The sequence below is a fragment of the Sceloporus occidentalis genome, unplaced genomic scaffold (genome assembly GCF_023333645.1).
Source record: "Sceloporus occidentalis isolate IW3139 unplaced genomic scaffold, rSceOcc1.0.p SCAF_7, whole genome shotgun sequence".
NCBI classification, from domain to species: Eukaryota; Metazoa; Chordata; class Lepidosauria; order Squamata; family Phrynosomatidae; genus Sceloporus; species Sceloporus occidentalis.
In genome coordinates, this window is record NW_028316987.1 from 76,506,197 (window position 1) to 76,533,706 (window position 27,510).

At 40.0% G+C, this 27,510-nt stretch overlaps 1 protein-coding gene across 3 annotated transcripts in view; it reads right to left on the bottom strand.

Moving 5' to 3' along the window:
• The window catches only part of LOC149309981 (uncharacterized), a 46,865-nt gene that overhangs the window by 1,163 nt on the left and 18,192 nt on the right, over nucleotides 1-27,510 (bottom strand). For all 3 annotated transcript variants that reach the window (XM_089533403.1, XM_089533400.1, XM_089533402.1), the window contains exons 8-19: nucleotides 26,132-26,199; nucleotides 22,995-23,082; nucleotides 20,937-21,006; nucleotides 19,294-19,366; nucleotides 16,509-16,592; nucleotides 15,299-15,428; nucleotides 13,931-13,975; nucleotides 13,741-13,822; nucleotides 13,562-13,654; nucleotides 5,647-5,726; nucleotides 4,147-4,190; nucleotides 359-438 (exon numbers count right to left, since the gene is read on the bottom strand). In XM_089533403.1, the coding sequence (XP_089389529.1) occupies nucleotides 359-438; nucleotides 4,147-4,190; nucleotides 5,647-5,726; nucleotides 13,562-13,654; nucleotides 13,741-13,822; nucleotides 13,931-13,975; nucleotides 15,299-15,428; nucleotides 16,509-16,592; nucleotides 19,294-19,366; nucleotides 20,937-21,006; nucleotides 22,995-23,082; nucleotides 26,132-26,199 (937 nt within the window). The remainder of the gene's footprint in view (nucleotides 1-358; nucleotides 439-4,146; nucleotides 4,191-5,646; nucleotides 5,727-13,561; nucleotides 13,655-13,740; nucleotides 13,823-13,930; nucleotides 13,976-15,298; nucleotides 15,429-16,508; nucleotides 16,593-19,293; nucleotides 19,367-20,936; nucleotides 21,007-22,994; nucleotides 23,083-26,131; nucleotides 26,200-27,510) is intronic.

Genomic DNA, 27,510 nt, shown 5'->3' on the forward strand with positions numbered 1-27,510 from the left:
AATAATTAAATGATTTTTTAAAAATTAAATAAATAAACCAGGACAAATGTAGGACAAAATTTTCAAATGGAAGACACTTTTTTTTTAAAAAATGGAGGACACGTGAAAAAATTGCTGATTTTTTTTTTTTAAATGTTAATATAAATGCATGTTTCTGAGGTTTCTATAGACAATTGCCCCCCAAAGGCCCCGGCGGCAATCGGCGGCAGGACCGGGCTGGGGCCGGTCCCAAGGCCTCGCCGGGCCGCATCCGGCCCGCGGGCCGCAGGTTGCCTACCCCTGCTTTAGTCTATGCTTGATGAATCCCCCATTAAGGTGCCTTTAGATCTCTCAAGCATAAAAGACATAATCACTTTACCTCAGAAAAATCATTCTTCTCAGCTTTTTGAGCAGCTGACTCTGCCATCCAATTTCGGAGCACATACCTAGGATTAATACCTGAAACCAAACAGAAAATCGCAGTTGCCATATAAAAATTAGCCAAGGCTTTTCACAAGAGATTTATTGTACTGAATTTCACATCCTCTGGTACTGATAAAAGAAAGTAATTAAAAATTTCAAAGGGCTGGAAGTTAACAGAAAAACATGCAAGCTTAATACCAGTTTTCCATTGTAAGAGTGCCTAGGAATTAAGTACTAAGTTCCTTATACTGGAACAAAAAATATGTCTCATACTTACTACAATGGAGGAGAACAGTATTGTCCCAATTTTTTCTGAACCTGATTTTTTTAAAAAGGTGAGCAATTTATTACTGGCCCCTTTCATCCCCTAACTCTATTTCTGGCTACTGTATAGTATTCTTAAATCACTTTATATACGTTGGAATAGCCCTGTTTGATATGCTGAAGGCTCCCAAAAAGTTACATAGCTGTCAGAATTGGACACATGGTGCCTGTGCGATCTGTTTCTGAGATCCCCACCACGATTTGTACGATATTCTACTATACGCCTACCCACTCCAACTGAAGGATTTGTCCACTCCCACGTCAGTGAGGGGCATATTCCACAGTAGTGGAAAGATTATAATTCTCTGTCTGGTTACTCCCCAATCCCAGTTTCAAACAGTATAAACTGCAAACCTATGTGCCAGTTAGCAAAGCCTGTTACCTAGTGACTGAAGAATGAATGAATGAATGAATTTATTATGGCATACAGGCAGCATAAGTGACTGAAGAAGGTATTGCAGGTTCTATGCACTAACAACATTCAATTAATTTTTAAAAAACAATCCCAGAGCTCTTAAACATGCATGCCATATCTCAGGTATCCTTGTTTCATGGTCTTGGAGCTATGGTTCTGACAACTCTGACTCTAGATAGTACATTTCAAACTACTGTAATAATAATAATAATAATAATAATAATAATAATAATAATAATAATTTATATTTTCCGCCTCTCCCTGCAAATCGAGGCAGGATAACAGCTTTAAGTTAGGCACAGAAAACCTCTGTCTCATTGGTTCTCCATCTGACCCACTTTACCTTAGAGAGGGAGACCGGTTGCAGCACCTTTCCACTTTCTATTGGTACTGGGCAAGACAAAAGCAACCCTACTCCCAGCTGAACTATAAGCAGTTAAGGATGAGATAGGGCAGGTGTGTATGTCTACATATAGAAGAATTGGGTGTGAATTTTTTTCTTGTGCATATGAACAGGGTGTGTGTGTGAAAAAGTGGGAATAAGTCAGAGGGCACACACCAAAATTGGCACCCCTCACTTTGGGCAGTAGCAATGCCCACTGGGGGAATGTGCCCCCACTCTTACAGGCTGGCACCATCTTTGTGTGTGTGGGCATGGGAATATATGAGTAGAAATACATTTTTTAAGAACCTATTTTTTTTTATTTCTCATGTCTGCCTTAAGCTGATTAGGTATAATAAACAGAATTTGAAAGCAAAATTGCCAGATCACTAATCTGCTATCTATCCACCAGAATAAGGAATACTCAGCTACAGAGACTTTTACACTGAACTGTGAGATAAGCAGACATTCTTGGAAACAGACTGAGAATTTAATTTTGAAGTGCCTGGTTTACAAAAATGGAACAAGTTGTAGGGTTGCTTCTTTAATTAAAAGTATGACTTTCAATTTCAATACCTAATTATAAAGACCAAACAAAAATGTTTACAGGCTGAATCCACAGCAATACTTAAATCTTATCTATATTTCACAGAGGGCAGTGGTGGTCTGTACAAAAATAAATCCACACTATTTCTCTGCATTGCTATTTATCTTCATAATGGACATTAAAAATACATATGCCTGTGGCTACAAGTTTATTTTGTTCTAAGCAACCTAATTTTAGAAAATATAAAGGAGTATTAAAAGAATTACTGTGGAAGATATAAGCCAGAATTCACTAAAGCAGTTACAAATGCATAACCTAGAATTATGCATTTGTGACTGGTTCATATTCACAATCTCTATATATTCACTAATTTAGGGAATATGCAAGGAGTGTTGAGTTCCCCAATCCTCACTTACCAGACAGCAACAGCTGCAGTGAGCAACAGGGATCAGTTCTTCTGTTGAACAGGATGCAGCTGACTGATGTTTCCACAATCCATCTCAAATGATGGGGAATTACAACAGGGACCCTGCTACTGGCTGTCACATCAGAAACTGCACATGAGAGTGGGTGGAAAAGTCAGCTATCAAACAGCCCTGTTGCTCACGTAGCTGCTGCAATCTGTATTCTTGTTGGGGCTGGGCTTCACACAGGATTCTACCATAATTATTGGAGTTTCCTGATACTTGAGCTATCCCCTTTCCTTTATTTGCTTTGAGTTTTCAAATATACTTAGCACCCCTGGTCTGGATGTACTCTGTTCTCAAAGGTCCATGAGCTTTTTTTAAGGTCCGGCATGCAGCTGTAAAATAGAATAACTTTTGCCTTTTTGAAGACTTGGGCCATGAGATCAGTTGCACTAATCATTTGACCAAAGGGATCAATAAAATAACAGGAGCAGCATAACAAATTCGTTGCAAATTGATTTGCCTAGCTGGACAAATTTCCAGCATTTCTGTAAGAGGAGGTGTAGACAAGCAGTACAATAGTCTTTAAAAGGTGTGTGTATGTTTGTGTGTCTACCTGCGAATCACCAAGTCCAGTAGACGCAACTGGTGGCAGGTTGCTGTTTGTGAAAATAGCAATCTAAGAATGATTCCATGCAATGTTAAGAAAGAAATTTCTAGACTCAAAAAGTGACTGGTTTGCAAGGCACATGCTTCCCAGCAGAGGTAGCTCTAAGGGGAAAAGAGCTGTGATAATAAACGTGATATGCCTGGGTTCCAGCCTGGTGGTAACTCTGCATATGTTTGCCACATGAAACTTGAAACTCTCCCTCGAAGCCAAAGTGACCAAACTGATAATCCAAATTTAGATATGCTATGAGAAGACATGGCTCTTTAGAAAAGACATTAATGCTTGTTAAGGTAGAAGGCAGTAGAAAGTGTGGGAGATCACTTTATGGGTGGATAGACTCATTAAAGAAAGCCATGACTCGAGTTTGCAGGACTTGAGCAGGACTACTAATGGCAGGTTGTCCTGGAGGTCTCTCATCCATAGAGTGTCCATAAGACAAACCTAGTTGATGCCCAAACCTACTTGATTGCAGTGGACAACAACAATGTTGCCCTTTAATAGAATGGCTGCTGGTAACAGGGTGACTTTGAGATCTCTCATTCATAGGGTTTCCGTAAGTCGACATTGACTTGATTGCAATTAATAATTACAACAATGTAGATGGTAAGAAAAGAGGCTATACTGTCCATATGTTGAAATTACAGTCGGCCCTTCTTATACACGGATTTTTAATACACGGATTCAAGCATACATGGTTTGAAAATGTTCCAAAAAAGTATAAATTTACCTTGATTTTCCATTTTTTGTAAGGGACACCATTTTGCTATGTCATTATATTTAATGAGACTTGAGCATACACGGATTTTGTTATACACGGGGGATCTTGGAACCAAACCCCAGTGTATAACAAGGGTCCACTGTATTTTCTTGTACATACGTACATGTGTTTGGAAGCCCAACTTAATATCACAATCTTAATTTAAATGATAGGAAAGAAAGAGTGATATGTATGAAGGGCATGCTTTTGAATATTTAAGAGGTTTTTTTAACTTGACTCACCAGTCATTCTTTTCCTTCGCTCAAAATCTGAGTCACCTTTATTCCTACATTATATAAAAAACAGAACAGAACAGAACCAAAAATACAATTTGTTACTCTGGACTTGTTTAGACATAACAATCTTGGTCTGATAAACCATGGTTTATTAAACAGACAATGAATATACTGCCTATGTTCATCCCTCCTTCCCTGCCTCCCTGGCTTTGGTGCTTCTAGTTCAGTTTGTTTTAAACCTCATGTCACGTTATATTTAAATAGAGAAAATATGTTTTAATTTTGGTTCAGTAACCAGAGTATAAATCTAGAAAGATCTTAATGAGTTAAGAATTATTAAACCAACATTGTCACATCTGAAATAGATCCCCTCTAAATATTTTGATAAAACTTTCACTGCGAACTGGATGAGAAACAGAGTTACGTTCCTCTAACAACCTACTTGGTGTTGGTCCTGCTCTTAATATTTATTTTCCAAGAAAAGTAATCAAACTTAAATTTGAATGCATACTAGAGTTATGCAACAATCACTCTGGTTTTAGTCCAGAGATCTAAGCTGTTTCATCCAAACATTTTAAAGACAGTAATAACATTTTTGATACTGTTGCATACATAAACACACATTGCCTCTGGAAAGGCATCTCAAAGAAAAAGTATCTCTCTCTCTCTTAGTTTTCAAATGCTCAAAGTGTACATCTTGACAAATTTCTATTAACTGCCACAAAAATTTATATCATAATACACATTTTTTTATAGATTTGCTGTGCATAGGATACAGAATATATAGTTTTCTCAGCAGAACTCGGGAATCAAACGATAGATCTGTCTTGTCAATACTAAAACAACCCATTTCAGAGTAGTTTCTTCCAGCCATACTGGGAACTTTAGGAACACAATGGAACAGGAAATATGGCCTCCTTAGATATTTTATGAACTCTGCACTAATGGGCTTTTGCTCATTCAGCAGCCACCAAAATAAGCATATTTGTACATATTTGTCTACTTGTTTTTGCTTTATCTATTTCTTGTATTAGTGTTGGTAGAATTTCTATATTATTGCAACAGAGGGAACAAACAGAAGGACAAACTTTATTATTGAGAAGGAATCAGTGAAGTTTCTCATGTTCATGTAGCCATTTTAAAGAACAGAACCACACTACTACTACATAGGAAAGTATGGGGAAACTGTGGCCCTTCAGATGTTGCTGTACTGTAACTCCCATCATCCTCACAACTGAAAGATCATCTAATTATCTATCACTGATTGATAGGACTGATGTTATATCAAGAGGGCCCTATGTTCTCCTGACACCCACATACATACGCACTCTCTATGGCTCATTTTATTTTAACCAGAAATATTATAACCATTATATAAATGTCTGCCCAAACCTTTCAAAATATATAATGCCTTATTCCCCTATACTTCATCTCTCTCGACATGTCTGTGTGTATGCATGTATGTACATATATTTAATATAAATTAACACAATTGTATTTATTTACCTTTTTAATCTCAAGAGATACAGATTCACCCAGTGGGAAAAGAACTCGTGCTCAGCCACATCCTGCAAAGCCCAAAATTCCTACATGGAAATAGTTATATGCTGTTACATAATAGTAATAATATACATGTTGCTTCATGATACACGGACACCATAATGAAGCCACCCACAAAGTTTCCAGCATTATGAGCTGTATATACATAGGGTTGCCATAAGTGAGGACCTCCAAACCGGGACAAATGTAGGACAACATTTTCAAATGTAGGGCACATTTTTTTAAATGGAGGACACGCAGAAAGTTTGCTGCTTTTTTAAAAAAATGTTAATATAAATGCATCTTTCTTAGGCATGATCAAAATGGAGGACATTTTGGCATTATTCCTAGACAGGCAAACTTATATATTAATAATAAAATTAACCAAAAATAAAATAAAAAACAAAGGAAACATATATTTTTAGTAATAAAATTAACAAAAAATAAAATAAAAAACAAGGGAAACACATATATTATTAATAATAAAATTAACCAAAAATAAAATAAAAATAAATACACTGAATCCAGACTGACTCTTTTACACAACCCTGCCCTGAAAAAACAAATAAATAAAGAAGGCTGACCGGAAATGGCCACTCTCCTCCTCCTGCTTTTCATCTTGTCAGTGATTCCCAAACTTGGGCTCTCCAGGTGTTTTAGACTACAGCTCCCAGAAACCCTGCCAGCTGGCTAAACTGGCTGAGACTTCTGGGAGTTGAAGTCCTAAAAACAAAAAAGTAGAGTTTGGGAAGCACTCTCTTGCTGCTTGGAGCCATATGGGGCCAGGAAAGAGCCCTTTCCCCTCGCCCAGAGTCCTCCTCCACTCCGCCTCCTCCTCCGAGGCTCTGCCTCCTTAAGGGGACAAGCTCCCTTTTTAGGTCGGCACGCAATGCATGGAAAGAAGCGCACAGAGGAGGAGGACGAGGAGGGTAGCCGGCCGTCTGCATGAGCAGCCGCAGCCATGGAAAGGGAGGAGGCGGCGAAGGAGGAGGAGGTAGAGGCGAGTGGTCGGCTGCTTCTGCTGCTGCTGCGGCTGCTTCTCGCTGCCCACCTCTGCCCGCTGCCTCAGTCCCTCAGCGGCCCATGTGGCCAGCCTGCCAGCCATAGGACGAGCTCCAGCCTCCGATAGAGCCCTGCTCGCATGGGGCACAGGGCCCGGGCGGATGCCAAAGGCTGCGATGGTGGCGGCGGCAGCCAGAGGGGCCACATCAACAGCCGCATTGGCGGCGGCGGCGGCGGCAAGAGCCGCTGCACAAACAAAAACAGCCACAGCGGCGGCAAGTAAGAGCGGCGGCGCTCTAACCCGGGGGGGGCATCCTGGGAGAGAGGCAAAACCGGACCGTGATTGTGCAGCATGGTCCAACACTGGGAAAGTCACGCCCCCCACCGGGATATGGCAAGCCTACTTGCGCGGCGGCGGCGGATCGGCGGTGACCCTCGCTTGCGCCTCTTTGCCCGCGCGGCGGCGCGGAGCTCTGGGGGCTTGCTTGGCGGCAGCGGCGGCGGCAGACAAGGGGGAGCAAGTGAGGGCCGCCGCCGCAAAAGCAGGTAAAGACGCGGCGGCGGCGGCGGCCTCACAAAACCCGGGAGGGCGCCCGGGGCAAAGGCAAAACCGTGGCGGGACCGTGCACAACGGTCCAAAAGCGTGAAAGTCCCGCCCCCCGCCGGGATATGGCAACCCTATATATACACAGTCTTTATAAGGCTAGGAGCCAGAAGACAAGCATACTTTTATCAGCCACACAGTTCCTCTCCACTTTTCAGCATCCACCCTAAAGGCATATGAGGAAAAAATAAGAAAGGCACATCTGGCCAAAACTCTGTACTCTTGAGGTGAAACATTCATCAACAAACTGAAAGTATTCCCAATCCTTTTAACCATCCACACAAGCAAGGTGAATGCTAGGGGCATGAGATAGGGGGATGGTTTTCTTGTAGAGAAGTAGTAGTATGCAGGAAATAAGCTGTTAAAACGTTTCCTTTACTAACATGTTCCATCTGCAATTCCTCAAGCTCCAGATGCATTCCCCTAACCCCTGTTTATCATTAATGGCCCAAGCATCCAGGGACAGGACTTAAACAGTGCATGGAAGGAGATCTTGTAGCAAGACTGAGAGAAAGACATTTGTAGCCCAAGCTTTTGCAGACTCAGAGGCAAAATAGACCGGCAGGAAAAAACAGCTTGAAGCTGCCTTTTCCTAAAGTGATCTGAGTCCCCACCAACTGCATTGCTGGCTCCCAAGGTGGCTAGAGTGCGTATGTTTGCGTGCCCTCCTCCCACCTGGGCTCCATCCATGCCTCAGCTCCAGTACTTAATGAGGAGGAGTGGCCCTCCTTTCCTCCTCTCCACCATCTGCCAGTGAATGCTGGGCTGAGAGACTGTTTGCTCATCCTCCTCCCACCTGGGCTCCATCCATGCTTCAGCTTTTATTTTATTGTTATTGTTTAACTCATTGCCATGTTACATTTGTTTCCTAATTCGTGTTTATTGTTATTGCCTTGTATTCTCCCCTCTGTTGTAAGCCACCCAGATTCCCAGTGATTGGACGGCATATAAATAAATCCTATTATTATTATGTCATGACCGCACGACACAGCATTTTTTTACTGTTTCCCCCACCATCCCTGCACACTGTTGTAGAAGCAAACTGCTGACAACTGTCATCTCACTGGATGGCTGTCCCTGTGAATCTTCAAACAGTCTCATGTGCAACGCTCCAACAGTACAGGGCATCGGATGACAGGTGTGCCCATGCAGATGCCTGCAAGGTACAATCATCCCCCCTTCACCCCATGCCCACTCTTGGACTGTCTAGCTTGTGTATGCTTTACTTATCGCCATGACAGAGGTCATGGTTTCTCTTTTGGGCATTGCTTCCCCATCCCCTACCCCCATTTAAAAGGGTACGGCAGGTCCATCCCTTTTAAATGTGCTCCTGCAACAGGGTGTTTTTCTGCACAATTAGGATTAGAGGTTGGATTGAACACCTCTTTAAAACCGTTCTGGCATTGCAGCATTTAGACATATGAGCAACGGTGCACACTTTATGGGAAGAAGCAGAAAAATCCAGCTCCTTTTTAGTCTGGCTTTTCTCACTGTAACATGACTTGGAAGCAGCTTCTGGATGGCCTTGAGGTGTGCGTCATCTGAACGCCCTGCCTTGAAGCCAGCCAGAAACCTGTTTATTTTGACTGTCTGTTTCGCCCCTCGGTCTACTTTATCTACTGCAACTGATGAAACAGACTGATTCCATGAAACCTTCTGCTACAAATGTCTTTCTCTCAGGATCCATTACACTGTAGATGTTTGCTGCATAAGCTTTCAAGGAATCAGTCTGCTTCGTTATAGTGTTAATGGAATTCTATGGAATCCTGGGTCTATAGTTAGGCAAGATACTGGAGCCCTCTGGATAAGAATCTTGAATTCCCCTCCCTCGACTGAACTGCAAATCCCAGGATTTCACAGGACTGAACCATATAATTCTGCAATGTCAATAGGCCATAGGTCTCAAATGTGCTACAAGATCCCTTTGTATACTGATACAGACTAACACCGCTATGTCTCTGAGTGCAGTGAAAGAGTTAATTGACTGCTTGCCCAAAATACCTAGTCTGCAAATGCAAACACACCCACATGCTCCCAGTCTCTCATCTGAACAAGCACGCCTGGGATTCTTGCTGTTTGTCACTGAAGATCTAGCTCTGACCTCTTTGAATACTCACTTTCCTTCTGTTTGTGAGGGCTATATAGGAATCAAGCATAACTCATTACTGACATTTCCTTTACATTCCCAAAGGCAACATGTCTCAGGAACTTCAAATGTAACATCCTTTATGTAAGGATTGTGGTTCAAGACATTTCAGACTTATGGTAACTCTAAGGTGAACCTATCAAGGGGTTTTCTTGGCAAGATTTATTCAGAAGTGGTTTGCCATTGCCTTCCTCTGAAGCTAAGAGAGTATGACATGCCCAAGATCACCCAGTGGGTATCTATAGCTGAGCAGGGATTTGAGCTATCTAAGGATAGCTCTTCCAAAAAGATGCCTGATTCAACCTAAAGGAATCATAATTTTCTGTTATAAAGCCAAGACTTTTCTGAGAAAATTCTATTCTGTCTGAAGCTCATTCCGGAAGAAGAAGAAGAAGTAAATTGAGGTGCAATTAGTGGACCATTTCATTTTTCATGGTCCAGATTACAGTGGGCCCTTGGTATCTGCTGGGGTTTGGTTCCAAGATCCTCTTTCAATACCAAAATCCAAGTCCCATTAAATACAATGGCATTGTAAAATAGTATTCCTCAGATAAATTGGCAAACTCGAGGTTTGCTATTTGGAGTTTATATATTTTTAAAATAGTCTCAAGCCATGGATGCTTGACTCTGTGGATAAAAAAATCCGTGGATATGGAGGGCTGACTGTCTTTCAAACTGTCCCAGGTCTCATTCCCAATACAAAATAAATATTTTTTTGTGTCTAATCAATAAAATGATTTAGCACCAAATGGATATTCACATCCGAGCCATGATCAAACCTACCCATTTCAATTTAATCCACTTCGCGTTCACATTCAGCAATGGATTGATTCAACATGGAGCTGCCTCACAGGGGTGATAGCGCCACAGGAACCAAATCAAATAGATAGCGTGTTCACACTTGTGCTGAATCAATTCATTACAAAAGAAGCAGGAGATGCCACTGATCTGGAAGAACTGGTTTAAATAGGTTTAGTGCTTCGCCCCTTAGCCAACCGCACCAGAAATTTGGTGCAAGTGCGAACAAACGCCATTTAAACCAGTTCAGATTATTATGCAGTGGGAATGAGATCCCAAATGGTTAAATGGTTTAGATTATTTCAAACTGTCCCAAATGCAAGTCAACATGATTGCATTGCTCCTTAAAGCAGTCATGTACCTCTTAAACAGCATTACAAAATAACATGCTGCAAAGAGCGTTGGGGAATTGCCTTTTACAAGTGGGGAAAGGATATCCAGCCACCACTTGCGATGTGAGTCAATCAACAATTTCGAAGTCTTTAAGGATTAGAGACTACAAGAGGCAGGGCTAATGAAAACATAATCACAAATTTTATCTCACACCTGTATCAGCTTTCCATTTGTTAGGCTAATGATTTTAGCCCAAGGAGGATAGAGAGCTAAATCCAATTTTAGTCTTATCTACCTAAAATCAATAGGACCTGAGTTAGTTGTGATTATGCCCTATTCATTTTTATTGGTCTATTATAAGTAGTATTATTTAGGCCATCATTTCTAACTTTCTCTTATCAAAGCTGTTACCATTTCCTTCCCTTATAAGTACTTAGAGGTGTTTTAAGGTTAATAGGACCACAATTACTAAGGCAGAAGTCAAGTAGGTGGGGAGAAAGAAAGACAGGTCTTGTTGCCTGGATTCTGTCTACACAAATACTACATATCTAAAATGGAGGTTAATCAAAATATATCATATTTTCCTTCATACTAAAGAGATGAAATTTCATAACACCAGTAACAAAAGGACTTGAAAGCTGCCTATAAATCTATTGTTTGGAAATATATCAGTAGAAAGAATGCTTGTTTTGCAAGCGGTATTTCCTGAATGGAAAATGGGTTTGTTTATAATTCCTGCAATATCTGTGCTGAATTTTGGCTACTGATGGAAAGAGGAACTATCCAAAAGAGAACACAACCTGACACTGGCTAACTAGACACAAAAAGTAAGAGTGTTTTAACAATGCAGGATATTACATCTGGCACCCATCTAAAACCTATCATCTGGCACTGATCTCTGAGGTCATCATTTAAAATTAAATACTCCTACTTGGACAGTACTGAGGACAGTGAGTTTATTCAACTGCCACGACAGTACACATAAAACACTCTGCATTTTTGGTAGGGAACAGTCCACGTTATTTATTTATTTGATGCCTTTCTCTCAGGACAGGACACAAGACAGCTTCCAGAACAACAAATTAAAAATGTTTATACATAAAAAAAACCCAGTTAAAATCATCACATTGAAACACTAGAAAGCCAAGTAAAAAATCATACAAAAATTAAAATTATATAAAACATCCAATAAATTGTATGCAGATATAATATTTAAACATTCTCACAGGATAAAAAGATTGATTTAATTCCAGGTTTACATGAACCTATATATTCAGTGGAGCCAGTATGGTGTAGTGCTTTGAGTGCTGGACTACAGCTCTGGAGACTAAGGTTTGAATGTCTGTTCAGCCATGGAAACCCATTGGGTGACTTTGGGTGAGGCCCACTTTCTCAGCCTCAGAGGAAGGCAGACCCCCTGAATAAATACTTGTCAAGAAAACCCAGTGATAGGGTTGCATTAGGGCCACCATAAAACTGGAAATGACTTGAAGGTGCACATCAACACCTTCTGTAGATACGCAAAAAAACAAGCCCTGAATGTTAATTTTTTGCACTACAGTTCCCAGAGTCCCCCCCAATGAGCAAGACCAGCTGTACTCCATGGAGTTGTAGCATGCCAAAGTAACTTCTCCAGCTCAGTGGCAAACTAAATTTCTGTAACAAAACAGTCCAACAAGGGACCCCAAAATTAACCTATACAGCCAAGTAACTGTTATAGATTTGGCATTCTGCCACCCAGAGATTGCTTAATTTTTGCTAAAACTGTAGGAATCTAAACTGTTTTCTTTAATGAGTCGTCTTGTAGCAGTTTGAAAGTTGGTTCAAATCCCCACTCAGCCATGAAAGCCCACTGGGTAACTTTGGGCAAGTTACACTCTGTTGTTCTTAGTGGAAAGCAATGGCAAACCTCCTCTGAATCAATTTTGCCATGAAAACTCCATCTGAACATTAGAAAGAACTTCCCGGCAGTAAGATCTGTTCAACAATGGAGCACACTCCCTCGGAGTGGTGGAATCTCCTTCTTTGGAAATTTTTAAACAGAGGCTGGATGGCCATCTGTCGGGGGTGCTTTGATTCTGTGTTTCTGCATGGCAGGGGGTTAGATTGGATGGCCTTTGAGGTCTCTTCCAACTTTATGATTCTATTATTTTAACTCTATGATACTGTGACCATAAGGCACAAAACAACAACAAAAACTGTTTTATATATTCTTTATAGTATGGAAGCTATGAACTGGGCAGCTGGAATTAAGACAAGGTAAGCTGCCAGTAAGTAGTGGGACCAATCCAACCTTAAGCTTACTAATGGAAACAGTGTATCAGATTATGTGATCAAGGTGAGTTAACAAAAATAAGCTCTCCATCTTTTACGACTTTATAACTGTTGTCAAGCAATTGCTCTCAGCACAAATATTGTCGCCTTCTCCTTTGGCTCCTGTGTTGGAAACCAGTCAGATTCCTGCATGCTTTGCTGCCATGGAAACAGAGATAGAGAAAGATCCATGATAGAACAGACAGCTGTTTTACTAAAATCAGCCATTCTTTTCTCCCAGAAACAAATGAAAAAGACCCAATATTCATCAGTTCTACTTTCACCACATAATTTCAGTTTTAATCACCAACCAAGCATCCTTTTGCAAATTACTTTTAAAAGAAACAGTAAACATATTCAGGGGTGGCCATGTTGGCCAAATAGCAAAATACAATTAACATTCAAAATCCACAGAACATTGATACCTTTATTCAGACAACCAAATACATGATACACAAAATACATGATGCAGGCTTTTGAAGCTCCATTGATTCCATATGATTTTTAACCTTTGCCTGATGAAGAAGCTAGTGGAACTTTGAAAGCTTGCATCATGTATTTTGTGTATTTTAGTTGTCTGGATAAAGGTATCACTTTTGTGGATCTGAAATGTCATTGTACATAATGCAGTAATATATCTAGTTTTAAAATGATTTACACATTCTCCAAATGAAATGTATATTTACCTTGGGGATGCTGAGGTCCTTCAGTTGGTCTTGTGAAATCTCACTGAGCTGCCGAAAAGTCATTGTGAAATCTGCTCTTGAATCTTCCATGAGCTAAGAAATATTACCAGATTTTAGTGTCATCTTTGGTTCTCTGTTAAAACTGCAGTTCAAATATTTAATCAAAGAAAGAAACTCACTTTTAAAAGAAATGCAATCAAATAGTTATCCTCATCATCATTGCCTAGGAGACCTAATTTTCTTTTGAATATTTCTGTAAAGCTGAGAGTCAAGGAGACAAATGTATTAACATTATAATGCTGGAGATGTCTTTGAAATAGTTTAAGTGAATATCTTTTGCTAAAAAGTTACCTTTCAGCTATTACATACCATCTATAATATTGCTCAGAGTATCCCTCAAGTATTTGAGAAGCCCTGTTAAATGAAGATGTGAAATGCTTGATCAAAATGTATGATAGGTATAAAGCCCACAGATCAACTGTACAAAACTCACATATCAGTATATCATTTTATAATTCTTCTTAAAATGCCAGTGTGAGCCAGCATGATTTTCAAGTTCAACTAGGACTCTAGGAGACCAGGATTCAAATCACTGGTCAGCCATGAAAATCCATTGGGCAAATTACACTCTCTCAGCCTTAGAGGAAAGTAATGGCAATCCTTCTCCTAATAAATCTTGCCAAGAAAACCTTGTGAGAGGGTCACCATAAGATGGAGTCGAAGGCACATAACAAACAATTATTCTTTACTTGTAAAAACTTTACACTTTTAGTCTAAAAAGCAGCATCCATTTTTGCAGTTGAAACCTACTTTTATTTGAAAAAATTACAAACAATTTATGCAGTTTTTGCTAAGCAATGAAATGTTGACATTACAAGATGTGGTACATTTACTTTAGAGAATTGGTAACAATTCTGTGCTGCTTTAATCACATTAACTTGAATCATACCACCTTTGGAAATGAGCTTTGATGCTGAAAAACTCATATTGGATGACAAGATCCAAGACAGTCATTTGCCTCCTTCAGAGATAACATCCCTGTTAATACTGCTGAGAATGTGTGTAAGGCTTGCATGCCCCTTCTCCTCTCTTGCCACTTTTGGCATTTCAGTCTTGCAGTTTAAAATCCCATTTAGTAAACTAATATTAAGCCAACATTTCCTTGTTCAGACATACTGGGAAAGTGGCTTATAGAAAGCAAGTCTGAAGTAAAGAGGATCAGGATATTAGCCCAATGTTCTTTCTTGACTTAACTATTAAGCAAGTCAGGAATGTTGTATCTGAATTGACCAACTGTCACCTTTTAACCAACAATGTGTAACTGGTCCCATCCTAAGAAGTTCCTACATTAATCATTAAATATTTTTGTTGTTGTTTTTGTCCTTGTGTGCCTTCAAGTTGTTTCTGACCTATGCTATGTTGAACCTATCATGAGGTTTTCTTGCAAAGATTTGTTCAGAGGGTTTGCCTCTGACTTCCTCTGAAACTGAATGGGACTTGCCCAAGATGGCCCAGTGGGTTTCCATGGCTGAGTGGGGATTCCAATCCTGATATCCAGAGTTGTAGTCCAACATTCAAACCCCTACTAAAGAACACTATGTTGTTTATTACCTATATGTGATTTGCAAAACAATTTCATCTAAAGAACCATATTTCTCTTCTGCACATATGGTCATTAAAGCATGTCTCATCTCACCAGCTCTTTTAAGTGTGAAGACATTTTAAAGGATTACTTACAACTGCTTTTGTCTGGGAGCCAATAAAAGGTTTAGAGCCTGTAACAGCTTGTTCAGATTAAACATCCCAACATTTGCCTGGTTTCCTATTTTATATCGTCTTTCATCATCTGATGTGTTTGGGACAAAATCTGAAACAAAGTGGCATTTTTGTACAACAGAGTATTCAGAATATATAGGCAACATTTAAGCAGACTTGTTTTTCATGTTGATTCAAGCTAAAAAAAAGTCCTTCAGGCACTACAATATTTCATCCAGAAGTCTATAAACACAAAGATATTTGTTTACAATTTATTAGCCCTAAGAACTAATATTTGCTAAAGAAAGAATATGCGGTTAGTATACAATTTACAGATGGCAGTTATATTATTTTCGTTTTATAAATGGGAAACAAACTTAGATGTTTAAAGCATCAGTTTCTTCAATGCATTTTCAATGTTCTTGGACATATAACAGGCTAATGTTAAGCATACAACTACTGTATATGCCACCTGAAACAAGAGAGCAATCTCTGAACTTCAGTTTTCATGTTTAAAGAAATTACACATTTATTGCTTTTCCCTCCAGTAAATCTGCATTGACAAGATCTGCCCAGTGTCCAAAATAATTTGCCATGCTTGTAATTAGGGACATAGTCATTCAGCGTACACACTCTCACACACATAAAATACAGCTAAAAAAGACTGTATATTCCATAGGTTGGCCATACAAACATGGCTTACGTAATGGTTCTTTCTAACCCAATTAACCTTTTAACTGCCTAACTCTGCATAAAAATCAGAACGCAAAGAAACAGAATGTATCTGGCCATGGAGGGAGAGATACAGGCCCAGCTCCATTGGGCCTGGCTTAGATTAAGAAGCAGAGCCCTCCCTCCAGTCCATCTGCCTTGTTCCAGGCCTCAGAGGGAGAGAAGAACTGCTGGATCTGATCCCCTTCCCCACCACCATTCCCTTTTCCTTTTGTGTCGTGTCTTTTTAACATTGTAAGCCTGAGGGCAGGGAACCGTTTAATTAAAAATAATAATTATTATAAGCTGCTCTGAGAGCCTTTAGGGCAGAAGGGCAGGGTATAAATACCATAAATAATAATAAATATAATACAAACTAAGCACACACATGCAGATGTAGTCAAACTGCATCATTTGTTTATAATTCAATATCTTATATCTCAGACAAAATCAATTCTGAACTGACTTAGGCTATACTCACCTGGGTCATAAGAATCCATAAACCCAAACGGGCCATAATCTATGGTTATAGCCAAGAGGCTGAAATTGTCAGTGTTGCACACACCTAAAATTAAATGAGAAAATGAGAAAGCCAAGCTGGCTTATGTTCAACCAGTTGCCTATGTGAAATGTTCCAGAGGGACAGTGAGTTTCAGCCACCTTAATCAGTAGCCATTGATAGCCCCCATCCCTTTTTAAAGCCATTCAGGTTGGCATTTGTGTCTACATCTTGTGGCAGTGCATTCTGTAGTTGTGTGAAGAAGTACTTCCTTTTATTTGTCTTTTAATTTCCCATCATTCACCTTCAGTGGATGGTCAGAGTTTAGCATAGTGATAGAGTGAGAAGAGCATCTCCCTATCTGCTCTTTCACACCATGCATACTTTTATACATATGTAATGACTGCCACCAGTCATTTGAGGACTCTTCCCAAACCACAAAGGGTTAAACTGACAGGAGATACATGCTAATAAATCACAACATAGAAACATATAGTTGGAAGAGGCAACAAAGGCCATCCAGTCCAACCCCCTGCCATGCAGGAACTTTGTCTATCTGTCTTGTCTGTCTTGTCTTTACTTATGTGCCTTTTTCCCTAAGTTGAATAACCCCAAATGATGTAAGTTTTCCTTCCAAATGAGTTGCATGAGTCTCTTGACTTTGTTGTTGTTGTTGTTGCAAAATATCAGTGGCTCAGCAGTTAAGATGCTGACTCTGACGATCACAAGGTCATCAGTTCGGGACCCAAGTGCTGTGTGATGGAGTGAGCTCCTGTCACTATTCCCAGCTTCTGCCAACCTAGCAGGTTGAAAGTATGTAAAAGTGCAAGTAGATAAATAGGTAGCATTTCGGTGTTAAGATAACAGTGTTTTGTGCAGTCATGCTGGCCACACAATAACAGAGTCGTCTTTGACAACGCTGGCGCTTTGGCTTACTAGCAGAGTTGAGCATCATCCCCTACAGTTGGACAAGACTTGACAATCTTGTCAAAGGGGGAAACTTTACCTTTTATCCTTTCTTAAATCTGGTCACCAGATTGTACTCAGTATTTCTGATTTGGTCACAATATAAATTTTTAAAAGGACAGTTTGATATTGGCAGTTCCTTTTAAATCCTTTTTCTAATTATGTCCAATATGGAATTTGAAATTTTCATAGTAGCCACATGTTGGATCAACAATAAAACTGTCATTGCAACAGCACAATGTTGTGTCATTGAAAATACTGTCATTTGCGGGTTAAGCTTTTGTTGATTTATTTGTCAATTACTGTATTTGCCACTGTGTTTGTTATCGCTCTCTACATGACCAAAAAAATATGTTCTCTCTAGTCATGTCTAGGTCTTCCAGCGCAATTCTATGGTCAACTTCCACCAGAGGTTGGCCACAGAATCATGCTTGAGGACCAAGAAATGCCTAGAGAAATATTCTGTGAGGGTAAAAAAATATATGATGTAATACACTAGCCTATATTCATGGTTTCCCACTTTTGTGGGAATTGTGTGTCCCTAACCCACACAAACAGTTAGGGCAGACTATATTGATTTCAAAGAAATGAAATACATGTTGAAATAATTACAAATTTCTCCAGGCTTAACAGTTTAGTAAACAGGCTCAGCGTCTCATTCCATAGCTAAGAGGGCTGGATTCAACCCATTGTATTTATTAATTTAGATTTATTCACATAAATATATGATATCCACATAATGAGACATCTTCAACTATTATGAACTGTCTCATCTGACATACACTAAACATGCTTTAGTAATTAAGTGCTTCATTTGAATTTAGTAATTCAGCCATGGAAATCCACGCAACTCACACTTTCTTAGTCTCAGAAGAAGAAAATAGCAAACCCACTTGAAATAATGGCCTGGAACAGACCGCCTGAAAAGGGTGGCCTGTCGGTGGCCTTTTTCCTCCGGTGGGAAGCCGCAGCCACCAAACCGCGTGGCTTCACTCTGGAGGAAAAAGAACCCAAAAAAGCAGGTTCTTTTTCTGCTGCAAGGTGGATGTAACAAGTACGCCAATGTGTGGCGACGTGTGGACACCACGTGTTGCTTACATCACAATGGCAGTACCTGTGTATACAGGGCGCTGCCACTGTAACGCCACTGGCGCGTATTAGGCTTAGGGACTGTGCAGTTGCCGTGCAGTCCGTAACCCTAAAATCAGTGCAGGTACGCCGCTTATTGGCAGTATGTACCACACCAATCTTGCTAAGAAAATCCCATGATAGAATCACCATACACTCTCTCAGCCTCAGAAGAAAGCAATGGCAAACGCCCTCTGAAGAAACTTGCCAAGAAAATACCATGATAGTTTGTGTTAGGGTCACCATAATTACAATAACAATAAAGTTGGAAACAATTTGAAGGCACATAACAACTGCAACAAAAAAGAAATTGCAAGCCAGGTTCCAGGACGCAGGCTTGAAGAAGGAAGACTTCATTCTATTTGTGGGAGTCACACTAAATTTTAGCAAAACCTATATAAGTTAGGTTCTGAGAGTCAGGATGCTGTAATGGTTTGTGTGTTGGACTATGACTCTGGATGACCGTGGGCAAGTCACATTCTCTCAGCCTCAGAAGATGGCAATGGCAAACCCCACCTCAAGAAACTTTCCAAGAAAACCCAGTGATACATTTGCCTTAGAGTCGCCATACGTTAAAATGACTTGAAGGCACACAACAATAAAGAACAATGAAAGTATGTTACATTTTAAAAAAAACAACACACTTGTACACAATACCACAAAAGTATCTCACCATGAGCAAAACCTACTGACATCCACAAGGCCATCAAATTTGCAGTTTCAGACACTACTCTAGAGAAAAAGGCCTGAAACAAAACAGATTTTTTAAAAACAAACAAATCTCTGTGTCTTTCAGCAAAAATAGTTCAGGTACACCACAGTTGAATATGATGGCCACATCCCATATCACGTACTGTATCACCTCTGTAACCACATTAGCTTTGTAGCTAAGTAGTGTTTCTCAGCCTCCTCCCACCACCACCACCACCAATCCTCACTAACCAGGCAGCAGATGCTGGAAGCAACAGGGGTCTGTTCACCTGTAGATTGGAAAGCAGCTGACTGACATTTCCATCCCCTCCCACAAGCAATCTTCAGTGTGACAAGCAAAAATACGGTTCCTGTTGCAATTCCTCCTTGCACTGGAAATTGTTTACAGTGGTGTGTGTGAAAACATTGATCAGCTGCTTCCTTATTGATTGAGAAACATACACCCCTGTTGCTCACAGCAACTGCAGCCTAGTAAATGAGGACTGGGACATTTTCCTGGTCCCTATGTTTCTCCTAAAGCAAGAGATACATAAGAATCATCATGAATATGAACCAGTCACAAATCTAACTCTAGGTTACACATTTGTAAATGCATAAGGTGCGTTACAGACAGCCGGATTGTGGCAGTCTGCTGCCGCCGCCGGTTGCTACATCCAGGAACCGCAGCAGCCAAACAGCGCGGTTCCCGGACGCAGCAAAGAAAGAGCGCGAAAATCGCACTCCTTCTTGCAGCCTGAAAGAGACGCCGAGAGGTGCTAGTTGCGCACTCGCGGCATCACTTCCGCCGCGCGATGTGCGGATGCAGAGCATCCGTTACGTCAAAATGGCGGCGGCCATGTGGAAAGGCCGCCGCCATTTGTTACGGACTCAATCAGCGCTGGGGTTAGGGGCGTCTGGAAGAGACGCCCCTTTCTAACCCTAGCACGGACTGAGTCCGTCCTAGGGTGCCCGTTTGTAACGGGCCTTAGTTAATTCCAGACTATGCATTTTAAAAGAACAATCTGAAAATGGTTAAGTCTCAGCTTAGAGATAAGCTACACATGAAATAAGAATTCCACAGTGTGCCTTTACCATTATTTATTTGGTAATATGGAAAAGCAACACAACCAACACTAAATATCAGAAAATAATCACTGCAGCTGTATGCTTATGGGAGGGCTGAAATGGGAGGAACAGTACAGGTGAAATGGATAAAACTCACTTCCACATTGCTGCTTTCCCAGTCTTCAAAGCAACCACCCAGGGCTACTAACTAGCCACAATTAAGGGGTTTATTGTGATTACACACCTCCTTTATCATATCTTGTTTGGCTTATGAAATAGATGCCTTTTGGGTAGTCTTGATATCACATTTGTGTTCTTTATATGCTGCTGCTAAATATGTACAAACAGCAACAATAATATAGTTACTGTAGTAGTAACTAGACAATGTATGTTGCAATGTGCTGCCTTTTTTAAGTAGAAGAGAAATATGGAAAAGAAGAATCATAAATTTGAAGCTTAAAAAGTTATAGATTATATATCATTCAATCTGTTCCATCTCACATATGTGTAAGACATTTCTGTTGATAAGAATTTTAATGGAAACTGAGTCTTTCAACTTACCAGATATCTATTCGGATCATATAGGTTTATTGAAGGAAAATGTTCATCTATGACATGATCTAAAACCATTCTGAACAAGAAATGAAAAATTTATTCCATCAGTGATAACTTGAAATATCTATAAAAGGATTATTCAGTTTAAGACTGTACCTGAGAGGTGGGAAGATTCTTTTTCTTTTTAACTGCTCACATTTAAGCAAGCTAAATTGAACTTTAAGAAATAGACACTGTTTGCTCAGGAAGTATTTTGTTGTTGTTGTTGTTGTTGATAATATTTAGATCCTGCTTCTCTGCCATGGCTTGGAGGTGAAATTATATATTTTAAAAATCCTATTTAGTAAGCCCCTTCAAATAATATCTCATCTGTCTCTAGGATGTAGCACTGGAAAAATGAATGTATGTCCCCCTGCCTCTACATATATAACTGAAAACTTCCAAGTGCCAGATATTCAAAATTGAATAAAAATACAAGGATAGTAATTTAACACATTGACAATTTCCCATTTCCTCTAGTTAGGACAAAAATCTGCAAATTTTATCTTGCCTCTAAGAAACAAAATGTTTTTGAATATTCTACCTTTGCACCCACACATAAAGTAAGTATACAAAATTCTACTGGTCATGTTCCAAAGAACTGCTGAACCAGTTCCACTTCACCAAGGGCACTCTGGAATTGTATGTTTTTGAAATGTTCCATGACCAAAAAAAAAAAAAAAAAATAGGAAGTGAACAGTCCTCCCCCCTTTTTTTAAAGCAAGTTGCACATGCACTCTCTGCTTTTCAACAAAAGCAGTATATGCTTTTCCACAAAAAATCCCAGCAGATGAACACATGCTCTTTAGTGTCTCATCTGAATAACTGACCATATCAACAATTTCAAAGTCTGTACAAGAATTTGTAGTAGGATCTTTTATTTAAAAAATTTAAAAATTTAAAAAAAGGTTTAAACTTCCAAGTGAGTAGTGCTTTATTTATATACCCTTTCACTTGGGTCACTTGAATCTGTAATGTGACTCATCCATGCCCTATGTTCTCAAGGAAAATGTGTCAGGCTATTAATATTTATAACTATAATACACTCTCATTTAGAAATTTCCTAAATTTAGAAAACTAGTTTTGCAAATGTTTTGTCCAAATATGAGTCATGGCAAATATACTATCAAATGTATGCTTTTTTAAAAGAAAGCACTCCCTGGTACATGCAGGTCTAACAATGAATAATAAGGTTTAATGGCCTTTGGATTAACAAGTTTTATACCAACAAATTTTATTTGCTTTTGGGGACTCATCCAAATTCATGAAATGTATGCTAATGCCGTTGGACTGTTGCAGTTGTTCTTTTCTTGCTGTGACACATAAACATGGTTATGCCACTGGAAATTTTTACAATAAACAGCCACGGTTCCTTTTGCTGGAAGCAAGAGGCTATGTAGCTATTCCATGATTTTAAAAGAATCTTTCTGTTCAATATTTTAAAAACAATATATCTGGTATGTGGTATTTTGGAAGTGTTCCACCATTTTTATTAGCCAGGATCCGAAGAGCCCTATGCGTGCGTTCAACACATCCATGAATATATACAGACACATCCAGGATACTGATCTTCCCATATGGTGACAGCTCCTTGCCATTCTGCAAGTCTTTTCCAACCTGGTGCCCTCCAGCCAGGGTTTAGAAATCCCATTTATTTATCCAATTTATAATCAACCTGTCTTCCAGGACTGGAAATGACAAGTTGAGAACTCACAAACAAGTAATTATTAAATAAAAAGACAACAACAAAACACTGCAGCTGGCATGGACAATGATTAAAACCAATACATCCAGAGGCACTAGTTTAGCAAAGCTCCTCCAGAGAGCCTCCTCATCTTCAGGAACAGTTTTTAAAGGGATGCAGGAATGTTTCATAGGAGGGCTGAAAGGCCTTTTGCACATATGTGAGCTTTTGGGAAACCCATTTTTGGCCACCCACTTCTATAGTATATTATTCAGCTAGAACAGGTAAATACATATAGAACAGGTAAATAAATATATTATAATGAGGATGTCATTTTTAACCTCAGCAAGTCCAGTTCTCCTGAATGAGCTAATATTTCTAGTGATCCAATTCGAAACCATGATTTGGCAACACGTAAGACAATTGCACCTGAAATACAAATGCATAAGCATATTATTCAATAAAAATGCACTCTGAACCAGAGTAATGCATTCTGTTCTATGCATACACTGCCCTTGTAGTTCCTACACTTGTATACTCATTTGCTTCAACAGAGGAAGCAACTCTTCATGTGCAGTGGAATCATATATGCAAGTGCTTTTCACCCACTGAGGAAAAAAAGTCTTTGCAGGATGGAAAGATACATCAGGGAAATGACAGGTGTCATTAAACTAATCTAAAAATTAGAAGTTAACATTTAAGAAGTCAATAGTTAAGTCTGCTCTATGGCTTTAATCAGGGGTGGAAATCATGTCAGCCTCCGGATGTTGCCACCAGCCCCAACCAAAGCCATTGGGAATTCCCAAAGTACATTGGGAATGCTGGAAGTTTCAGTCCTACAATAGCTGAAAGACTGCAAGACTCCCACCCCTGACCGAAATCCAATTATTAATCCCAACTAGAACAGATGCACTGAATTATTCAGTTACATAAAGGCCAATTTATCAAGCTCCCATTCATTCAATGGGTCTGTTCTAACTGAAATTAACAAGTGGACTGAGGCTTATTTTCTGGAATACTGACATAACTGGGTTTCTAGAATACAAACACAATCATTTTTTTTTCAAAAAAAAGAAAAAAAGAAGAAAAAAAGAAGATTAAACAAATTTAGGGCCCAAACAGACAGGCCAAAATAAAGCTGCTTTGGGTCACTTTGGAGGTATGCTGTTTAAACGACACACACATCTTAAAGAGGGCAGAAGCTGCACCAGAGCTGCGCTCCATTCTTTAGGATTGGAGTGTGGCTTTGGTGCAGCTTTTGGCCTCCTAGGACGCATGCATCATTTAAACAGCATACCTCCAAAGTAGGGTTGCCATAAGTCAGGACCTCCAAACCGGGACAAATGTAGGACAACTTTTTCAAATGCAGGACACATTTTTTTTTAAATGGAGGACACATGAAAAAATTTGATGCTTTTTAAAAAATGTTAATATAAATGCATGTTTCTTAGGCATGCTCAAAATGGAGGACATTTTGGCATTATTCCTAGACAGATGGCAGAAATATACTTCCCTTTCTGGCCAAACACCACCCCCTCCATTCCAAAACACACACAACAGCACATTTGGTCATAGAATATGGCTTCATTTAACATAGCTTCTTGCATATTTCAGATGTTTGAAATTCACACTCTCTCCCCTTCAGAAACAGTGAGCGCATGCCTCAGAAGCTGACTGTTATCTATATCATCATCATCATCATAATCATCACTATCATTGTTAAAAGAAGGGAAGCCTGTTAGCATTAAAAACACCCAAAATACACAGAAAGCGCACTTTGGGGGGGACTTTGAAAATGGGCACCCACCTCCTCCTCCTCCTCTTCTTCCTCCTCCTCCTGTTTTCCCCTCTTCCTCCTCCTCGCCATGCGCCAAGAAAGGGCGCTTTTCCCTCCCCCTGGCTGGCCCAGAGTCTCACTCCCCCCCCTCCTCCTCCTCCTCCAAGGCTCCACCTCCTCCTTGAGGCTGGCCAATGGCAGAGTGGGGCTGGAAACAGCCCCGCCCCAGCTGCTCTGCTATTGGCCAGCCAGCCTCAAGGGGACTGCTGTGGGCCACGCACGGCACAGAGCAGGCGTCGGAGGAGGAGGTGGGTGGCGCGGCCGCGCGGAGGATACAGAGGAGGAGGTGGAGGGTGGCGCGGCCGTGCCCAGGAGGCAGCGGTGGAAGGGGAGGAGGGGGAGGAGATGGGCGGCGTGGCTGGTCGTGCGCATTAGCGGCCGCGGCAATGGCTACCGGCCTGGGCCCAAACCCAGGATTTAGAGTGAACCGGACCAGGACTGGGTCCTTGTCCGGTTCCCCCAAAACCATTACAATCACGGGCGCAGCCAGGATATGGCATCCCTACTCCAAAGTGACCTGAAGCAGCTTTATTTTGGCCTGTCTGTTCAGGCCCCTAGACTCAGCAAGTCTCTAAATGGCTAATAAGCCTACAAGCTATATGTAACTTCCATATTCAGGGTAGTATGCACTGGAGCAGCAACAGAAAAGATCTTATTGGCTACTGTGTAACTAGATTGATTTTGCTCTGACCCATCAGGGTTTTCCTTGTGCTCTTATACAGCTGCTTAGTGTTCCTGCATCTGTCATGAGATGGTTTTCTAGGATGACAAATGTAAAAGAGTAATAGTAAACAATCATTAAGAACAAAAGAAGCAAAATGACCAAGCAGAAAATGTACAAAATCATCAAACCTAAAATACTTTGGAATCCCACCCCATCCGCCCAAAAAACAGACACAAATAAAATGAAAGCTTTCAGGCAGCGTTAGACAATTGTGCCAGGTAAAGCCACCAACTTTCTGCCCCTGGACCTTGAAGAAGCTGTGTGTACTTCCAAAAATGCCAAGAAACCAACACCCATACAAACAAATCTACCTGGAAGTGTCCAGAATGCCATGCCTGATTTTGATAAACAGGTAAGCTTTTTAAATGTCAAAAAATGCAGGGGAACACAACCTATTTTAAAAGATGTATTTCTTTTCCTGGAGGTTTACAAGAGATGCAGTTCATCACCCCCCTATTTATTTCAGCCAAAAAAACTACAGTCTCTGGGAATCTGGAGGAGCCAAGGCCTGTAGTAATAGCCTTTGAGGTCACGTGTGGTTGTTGGACCACACTTTATTCATTCTTGCTTCAGTGTAATTTTACAGACATAAAAGTGCAAATTTACAGTGGTTCTAATCTAGCTTTAGAACTGACTGGAGTAGCATACAGAAGAATGAATTATGGATTGTCTCGGCTTGCTCAAAACAGAGAAAACTGATGTAATACTTACTGCCCAATGTGTTTTATGTTCCCAAGATTACACTTTTAGCACTGAGTTAATAGTACACCATCTTGCTCAGTTTTTTTATTATTATTATGAACCTATTTTGCTTGATGACATTTATGTCATAAAAACAGAAGGTGCAAGTGCTTTGAAGGAAAGTTAATTGGAGAGCCATAGCATCACAAAATAGCAAAATAAAAAGCAACAGTTACCTCTTTCTTTCCTAACATTCCCATTGTAGAACCGATCTCGCCACACATCATCATCACTCACAACTAAGCTGTAGAGGAAAAATAATTCAGCAGTTAACCATGAAGCAGGTTCAAATTGTTTCAGGAATATGTATCATCATGAAAGCCTGTTTCACAATTTCATTTTGCCTATAACAAATTAGTCAGGATGGTCTTTTTGCAGCAACACTTCTCATGTTTGTGTAGTTGGCCACTTCATTATCAGCTAAGCTTAAAAGAATTCTCACAATTTGGGGCTTATCAGAACTTATCAGCAGCTAAACTCACAGTTATTTCTAAGGGCCTTTTCACACTACATAGTCATAGCACTATGATTTCACTTTAACTACCATGGCAATATTCTATGAAATGTAATTTGAGGAAGGGCATTTAGAATTCTTACATAGTAAGTTCTAGTGGCTCACCAAACTACAAATTCTGGAATTCCATAGGATGCAGCCATGGCAGCTAAAGTGAAATCATGGTGCTAAAACTGTGTGGTGTGAAATAATCCCAAATTTCCACATCGACCCAACTAGGACAGAAAGTAGCCCAATAAGAAACTGGTTGTAAACTGTTGCAGGGAAGTTTGGTCCTTTGGATCTTTGGACTAATTATTTGACCTTTGTGGTCTTCTCAGGATCCCTTTACTCCACGCTTTGCTGGATAGCATATTGCTCAGCTCGGATTGCATGTAGTTTGTCCTGTATCTGCCACTGATGTAGCTGGTATATGATGGCATCATATTCAGTACTCAGTTGTGGTTTAAACTAGATCTTGCCTAGGTATGCTATGTATAGCTGTAGGAAGATAGCTTATACATTTTTCCTTGTACGTTTATAACAGTTGGTTATAACTATCCATTTTCTCATCATTGTAAATCTATATCCTTTAATGTGATGTTAGGTCCGCTTGTATAGGTATTGCTAAGATACTAAATCAGTACTTGATTTCTTAGGGGATCAAAACACCGCCCCAAAGGGGTGGTCTGGAGCTGCCCATTTTCCCTCCAGAAGGAGCCCACAGCAACCAAACCGTGCAGGCTCCCTCTGCTCCAAAAAGAACCTGCTAATTTAGTCCTTTATTATTTTTATTAAATATGACAGGATTATTAGAAAAAGAAGTGGGGAAAAATACAGACGTATTATTTTATACATGGTTACAATAGCTAGAATTGTTTATGCTAGTTACTGGAAACAGAAAAGAATTCCAACAGAAGAAGAGTGGATAAATAAATTAGAAGAAGCAATGGAGATGGCTATATTGACTGCATCGCTAAAGGATCTGGATAAGGAAAAGACAGAAAGGGAATGGGAATGCCTAAAAAAAATTTGAAGTAAAAAATTAATTAAGAAGTAAAA